This window comes from Myotis lucifugus, unplaced genomic scaffold (genome assembly GCF_000147115.1).
Source record: "Myotis lucifugus unplaced genomic scaffold, Myoluc2.0 scaffold_231, whole genome shotgun sequence".
Lineage (NCBI taxonomy): Eukaryota > Metazoa > Chordata > Mammalia > Chiroptera > Vespertilionidae > Myotis > Myotis lucifugus.
In genome coordinates this window covers 1,598,806-1,606,557 of record NW_005871279.1, presented here as the reverse complement: position 1 = coordinate 1,606,557, position 7,752 = coordinate 1,598,806, and the positions used below count along the sequence as shown (strand labels likewise).

Here is a 7,752-nt window from a genome sequence, read left to right as displayed (position 1 = left end):
TCCAAATAATCATTCTTCCTGATCTTGTACTTTTGCCCCTAGTCCAGCCCATCAGCGCCCTTTGACTGAACTATGAAAATGGTCTCCCAGCCTGACATTCCTGTTTTTCATTTTGCCTCTCTATTCTTCCTCCCTTCCTCTCATATCCTACATGTTTTAAAAATGCTACTCAGGGTAATGTTACTCCCATAAATCTCTCCAGCAAACTCCTGTTATACTCAGAAGAAAACCCAAAGTCTCACATGATTTCACACCTGCCTGCCTTGTCTTCCTCTTACTAAGCCTCAGCCACACCAGTGGAACTGGCTATGCATGTTGTGCCACAGGCCTTTGAGTTTCTCGTCCCTCCATCTTTGCTTTCCCCTAGATCTTTGCTTGGTTGGTGCCTTCTCGTAGTTTTCTTCCTGGCACAGTGTTATCTTTTCAGAGAGGCTTTTCCTAGTACTTCTAATTAAAGGAGCTTCCATTCAGCCATTTTGTTCCACTCTTTAAGTTTTTTTTCAAAGCACTACAACTAGATTGTAAGCTATAAGAAGGCTTGCTTGTGTCTTGTTTGCTGTTTTGTCCTTAACACCTAGAACAATGTCTGAATAAAGCAGATACTATTGAGTAATTGAACAAATGCCTACCTTTCTAAGCCTTATTTGTTTAAAATTTTTATTGTAGGAGTATAGAAGTGAAAATAAGCTGCTGGATCTGGAGCAAGAGGTTACATAGCCTTTCCAGCCAGTTGTTGTAATCTTGATCTGGTCGTTAACAGACTTAAAATTTTGATTGTCATATTCCTCCTATGAGTACTGTTAGATACACCCATTTTATTATCAGTAAGGTTTTTATCCTTGGTTGGCAGTAACAAAACTGAGCTTGAATGTGGCTAGTGTCTTTACATTCAAGTTTGCCATGATAGCACTGTTCAAATTGCATTTTCATTGTTTACCTTCTAATAGCATGTCTTAAATCCTTGTTTTCTAGGCTATTTCTTGTTCAAAAAGAATATTTGTATTTACATCATACCTTAGTTTCTGTCCAAAGTAAAGACCAAGTTTTACAGAATGCTGCAAAGCATTCCCTGATAGACAAGACTCAAAACAGCAGGTAGTCTTGCTTACCTGTGAGGGAGTCGCTCAGATAAATCTTGTATCTAAGAGAGTTGCATAGCTGTACCCCTACAAACTTTTTATACCAAGTCCTTTTGACATACTGTTTGCCTTTACATTCTGAGTAAGAGTCTGAATCAAAGGGTCTTTCTGTCCAGATGGCATCTCTTCCTCCTGCATAAGGAAAACATAAGATTTGAGTTTAGTATCTGATTTTGGTGCTGAAGAGCTGTCCTAAAAGCTTTAAAAAACAAACAAACAATCAAAAAACAGTTTGCAAAGTTCACTGTCAACTTGCTGACAGCTGGTTTTCTCCAATGCTAAATATTGGAGCCAAAAATATTATAGGAGTTAAACACATAAGGCCCCACTTAAGTTCCTGTCAATAGTGATAAAGTTGTAGAGGTGTATTTTTAGGTGTTGAATAGCCTTTGCAGTGCTAGATGTAGACAGCATCCTGAGAGAATTCAGGTTTTGTTTTGTGTTGCAGCATATACAATTTAAGCAGCTGCTCTAATGTGACTTGTTATTAAAAGTGGAAATGAGGGTATTATATCTTGATAGTTATTATACAGAAAATTTGGTACATGCATGAAAGCAAGCTTCAGAATATCCAACTTGTTCCCAAAACATCAGACTCTTGATGAAACTGAGTGTTCTGGATACTCATTCACACCTGATTGTTATCATGACTTACATTCTGCCATGTCTGTGTAGTTGAATCATTTTAGAAAAGCATGTAGTTACGTTCACATCAAGACAGGTACTTACCAGAAACTGGCTCGCTCACTCTCGGATCCGCTGAGGAGAAATAGCAACAGAGTCAGAAGTTATTAAGTAAGTAGGTCTCAGTGTTCCAGTGGTACAGTGAAGAAGGTGGGTGCTTACAGTAAAGAAATTTTACCCACAAAATAGTTTACTCTTTCTCAAATGGAATTGGAAAGTATGTGGGTGTTGTTTTGGAAATGGTTCTCAATTGGAAATCTTCTGCCAGATAGTCAGCTGTATCTTTTATTTGTGATTTGAGTAGTTAGACATCTTCATTGCTGTTCTAGCTTAAAAGCTTCCTCTTAGTTTCATACAAAAATTACTGATGATAAATCACCAACGTGCCATGAACTGCAGTTGGTGTAAAATTATACAAATGATGCTGTGAATATATATTTATCACATTAGAAAATTGGAGCTTAGAAGCTCACAAAAGAGAATTTCACAGCTGCTTATCAGAAAACAAACGTGTCAAATGAGTTTCCTTTCTAGATGTATGGCTCAGCATGTCTGATATTTTGATTCCAGGCATTGTTGCTGGCATACAGAAGACCATTAGTTCACTAGATTTTTGAGTATAGATTAAACACTTTTCTTTTAAACTGATATACCTAATTTTTTTCTTACATCAAAATATATGAGGAAAAACATAAATGGTCTTTCCTTATGGGAATCTTCCACAATTGGTTTTGTCCCATAGATGATTTTTGGAAATTCAAGAAACTATACATAATGTTTGGCTGGGTTTCAAACAAGTTCCCTATTGCAAAACATTGTAGCCCTTTACATCCTTGTTGGGAATTGCTGTTGATGTGATTACCTGATTCAGTACTGAATGCCACTGTGGTGCTGGGTGGGCCTTCTCCAAGTGGGTTTTTTGGTTTCACCTGGAATTCATAGCTGTGTAGGGGGGAAATGAAAATAAAATTGTAATATATTCTTCAGAGGGAGACAACATTCCCTTGTATACTAACATCCTTCCTGAATCTGTTTTGAATGGACATATGTTCTAGAAGCACAAGGAAAGGAAAACAAAATATTGAATCTTAACTTTCTAAACAGCTTGTGTAATGCTTTGTATAAGAACAGGGTTAAGTTAATAAAATAGTTGTCTGTTTAAAAAAGTCCAAATTAGTAGAAATAACTGGGCAAGTTGGTAATGGATATATAGGAAAGAGGTATGTGGTGGACCCAGGCCAATTCCAGCAACAAGGACCCTCGGTTTTCTCTAGATGTTTCAACTACTTCCTGGGGGAAAGAAATAGGGAGAGCCCTTTTTATTCCTTTTAGCCCAACCCTCAAAGCCTTAGACTTAGGCAGTGTTTCTCTTTGTGGGGTTTGCACTACCTATGTTGGAATCGCATAGCAGCAGCTGTGGGGAAAGTTTGTTTTAAATGCAGACTTGTTGCTCCATCCTATCGAATCAAATTTTTGAGGGGGTCCAGGTAGGAATTTATAACAAGTTCCTGAGCTGAATCCTGCTTCCATTGACATTTGGAAACTATTAGACTAAGCTATGGGAAACAAATGCACATGAAAAAATGTCTTTACAAGGACTTCCTGGTTGTGTTCCCTGGAACTCAGGTCTTCTGTGGACCACAGGAAGCCACATCATCTCCAGAATAGGGACACGGAAGTGTCACCTTCTTGAAGAGCATAGGCACAAAGGCAGACTTCTCTTGCCTCTGCAAATCAGATTCACATGGGCTAGGGCTCTTAGCTTTTATGTTAAAAACCAAAACACAGGCCTGGCGGATGGCTCAGTTGGAACATCAGCCCATACACCAAAACAGATTGCAGGTTCAATCTCTGGTCAGGGTGCATATGGGAGACAACAGAGGATCTTTTTCTTTCTCTCCCTCTCCTTGCCTCTCTCTAAAATTAGTAAATAAATCCTCTCATGAGGATAAAAAAACACCCAAATAAAACCAGTTTGATTATATCCTTAAGAAGTATGCATTAAATTGCTATGCAATAACTGAGAAATGTAATTCATAGAATACTTAAGCAAAGCACATCCTTTTAAGAAATTCAAATAGTAAAGCTAGTTTCCATTTGCCTAAAACTAGGAGTTTTGGATGCAGAAAGTATTTGGATGCAAAATTAATTTGAGTCAGCTGATAGTATGGTGAGTCTCAAATTTGTATAGGCTTTTGGTAGATAATTCCCATTTTTTGAGAAGTCTGTAATTGAATAAGAATGCAGAACAAACAAAAGGAAGATATTTTACAAATAAGTGAAAAACAGAAGGATGACAGGATTAACACACACTGCTGGAATCCTTAAGACAGATTCTAGCATTACAACAATGGCAGCCCCTTTAGGGGTGCTTACTATATACCAGACACATTAATCATTCTGTGTATATAAAGTAACACACAAACCCCAAGAGATCAATGTTATCCCATTTTTTCAGTTAAGAATGTTGAGGCTCTTAACCATTGTGCTGTCTGCTTTTACAACCTTTGTGAAATGAAGATTAAAATTTACAGGGTTGCCCTAGCCGGTTTTGCTCAGGTGATAGAGCATCGTCCTGCGGACTGAAGAGTCCCGGGTTTGATTCTGGTTGGCACATGCCCGGGTTGTGGGCTCGATCTCCAGTAGAGGGCGTGCAGCAGGCTGCCGATCAATGATTCTCTCTCATTATTGATGTTTCTCTCCCTGTCCCTTCCTTTCAGAACTAAATAATAATATGTAAAAAAAAAAAATGTGCTGGGTTTTTACTGAGACTGCACATCAAAGCATTTTGTAACCTAATCAACTGATATAAGATGCCATTTATCATTTGCAATAAGAGAATGCCAATATGAAACCACATGTCACTCATTTAAATAAATTGCACATACATAGGGAGTTTTGGCATGGAATATTTTCTAGAGATGAGATTCTTGCTCAGAAGCCTGATGACCTTAAAACAAAAACAAACCAGTATGATGAACTGATAATGGAAAAAAGAAACCACAGGCATCTGGACTTTGATTCAAGTGGGCAATGCATCCCACATTCCAGGCCACTGCCAACAGCCCTGTGCTTTGGCTAACTCTGATTGCTGGAACCATCTCCTTGTCTTTTTATCTTGCAGTTATTTATACTTCAGCTCTATTTGTAGTGTGGCCACAAATACTCCTAAGAAACTTTGTTTTTTGGCCAACATTTTGTGATAACTTGACAAGTTTTGAAGAAATCATTTTAAACTAAATTTAACAGCATGGGGACTAAAAAGTACTTATTTTTGGCAGATTAAACCCTATATAAAGAGAAAATATTGAAGTGGCAAAGTTTTTCCCCAAGAAGCACATTATATCACAAGATCTATGACATTGTAGGTCAATATTGATTATCATAGGAAATAAGCATGGGATGCTGCTATATTAAAAAAGTTATAAAGCACAACAAAGCTATTTAAATCATACTTTGAAGATTTGGAAGATAAAGTTAAGGAAGTTGTACAAATACATGAACATAAGGAAATGAAAAGAGAAAAAATAAGAAAATAGGATTATTTCAGGGAATACAATACCTAAGTGTGGGTTCTAGAAGAGATAGGGGAAAAGGAGGGTAGGAAATTATCCTTGGAAATTATGTAATTTCTCAGAACTGAAAGACATGGGTTTGCAGATTACAAAGGCCCAATGTACACCCAGAAAAATGAAAAAAGAAAAAAACCTCCAAAGCACAAATGTTCCAAAATTTCAGAGTATGGGGGTAAATAAATGATTTTAAGTTTCTGAGAAGAAAATAGGTCCCATTCAAAGGACCCAGAATCAGAATAACATTTGACTCCCTAGCAGCACTGGAAGTTAGAAAACAATGGAACAATGTCTTCAAAAATCTTCATTGTATCCTAAACTCCTTGTCTAGCTAAATGGTAGTATTAGAGTAAAACAAGGATATTTTCAGATATGCAAAGACTAAAAACTATTATCTTCCTTAAGCTTTTTTCCAAGATGTATTTCTGAAGAAGTGCCACAATGTGAGGGCGTAAACAAAGCAGGGAGGCAGGAGATGTACGAGTTAGGTTATTCAACATAGGAGAGAGCCAAAAGATGATGATGTTGAGGAATTCCAGGAGATGTTGCCATAAAAAAAGTACATGGAACATATAGATGACTTGAGTATTTGATCATTCTGAGAAATGGTCAGTCTAGAAATATGGATTTAATTGACAAAAGAAATAGCTAAAATAATTGGAAATTGCAGAGGTGACCAAGATGGTGACATAGGCTTCTGAGCTCCCCTCCTCCTACAGACACATCGAATGTATAACTGCACACAAAGCAATGATCCAGAAACTAGCTGAACAGCTCCTACACATTGGGCAAATGACAGAACACCCACCCACATCAAAATGCCTAGCAAAGGCTGAGCCACTTGACAGAACCCCCTGCCACAGGGCCATACAATCAGGAGCAGACCCCAAACTACCGGCTTTTCCCTGAGGTGCAAAGGGTTTGGACCTCAAATCTAGCATCTGGATTTTGCCAACATTTGTGATACTTTTCCCAACTTCTAAGACTCGCTAAATACCCATTTCTGAAAGCCAATGGGGATTGTGTCTATGAGACCTTTAAGAATATAGCAAAACAAAACCCAGTTATTCACAAATGCATTGAGCACTCTTCTCCCACCCCCATTCAGTGATGAGAGCATAGGAAACAGGCCAAACCTCCCACATACTCTACTTGAGGATGAGGTTTCTAACCTCAGCACATATCTAGTGGCTGGCTGCAATCCTCCCCAGAGACGGAAACAGCAAACACCTTTCCTGCCCTCTCTCTTCAGCCCACTCCAACAACAAAACCAAGTTACTAGTGTCTCCCTGGAAGGAATTTTTGCAAATGGGTGGCACTCCAGCTTTTGTGGCTGCTGCCCAAGGGATGGCCCCCAGATTACCTGGCTCTGAGAGCCAATGGGGCTTATATTCCTCAGCCCCGCAGTACTGTATCAAATAAAGCAGTTCTTAACAGGTGCAGGAGTATTCCCTCCTCCCCACAGCTATATCTGGGCCCAGCAGAGAGGAAGCAGGCAAAAACACCCATCTCCCAGTGTTCCCTAGAAGGGGCTTAACTACATAATTGCCCAGCTGCTACCTGAGGGTCCAGTTTATAATCAGCCTGCATCTACATGCTGACTGCCATTCTCATTTTTGGGACACTGACAGGTTTTGGCACACCCTCAACTCCTGAAGCCACTAGAAACAAGGAAAGTGGCTTGGACACTCTCAGAGGCTTGAGAGACAACTAGAAGCTTAGCTGGATTGGTCAAAGTGATTCACTTTTATAACAAGAATAGTCTATCAAGACTAGGAGAGGTGGCTGTTTTATCTCATGTTTAGAGATCACCAAAGAGAATCAAAGAAAATGAAGAAACAGGAATATGGTCCAAAATCAAAACAAAACAAAAACAAAACCACAAGAAAAATCTCCAGAAACAGATCTTAATAAAATGAACATAATTTATTTACCAGATAGAATGTTCAAAATAACAATTGTAAAGATGTTTATTAAGACCAGGAGAACAGTGCATGAACAAAGTGAGAATGTCAACAAAGAAAACAGTAAAAAGTACAAAATAGAAAACATATAGCTGAAGAATACAATAACTGAACTGAAAAAAAAATCATTAGAGTTTAACAGCAGACTAAATCAAGTAGAAGAAAGGATCAGCAAACCTCACGGGGCACTAGAATCCAATCAAAGGAGTAAAAAGGAAAAAAGAAAGAAAAAGAGGATAGCTTAAGGGACATATGAAACATAAGCAGATCATGATATGCATTATAGGGGTTCCAGAAGGAGGTGAGAGAAAGGGGCAAAAAGCGTATTTAAAGAAATAATAACTGAAAACTTCCCTAACCTGGGGTAAGAAAGAGACATCCAGATCCAGGAAG

General features: G+C 38.4%; 1 protein-coding gene across 1 annotated transcript in view; it reads right to left on the bottom strand.

Moving 5' to 3' along the window:
• The window catches only part of ABI3BP (ABI family member 3 binding protein), a gene marked incomplete at its 5' end in the record, with an annotated part of 255,936 nt that overhangs the window by 5,254 nt on the left and 242,930 nt on the right, over positions 1 to 7,752 (bottom strand). Inside the window, 3 exons of the mRNA XM_023762091.1 lie at positions 1,110 to 1,271; positions 1,869 to 1,898; positions 2,686 to 2,765. Coding sequence (XP_023617859.1) covers positions 1,110 to 1,271; positions 1,869 to 1,898; positions 2,686 to 2,765 — 272 coding nt within the window. The remainder of the gene's footprint in view (positions 1 to 1,109; positions 1,272 to 1,868; positions 1,899 to 2,685; positions 2,766 to 7,752) is intronic.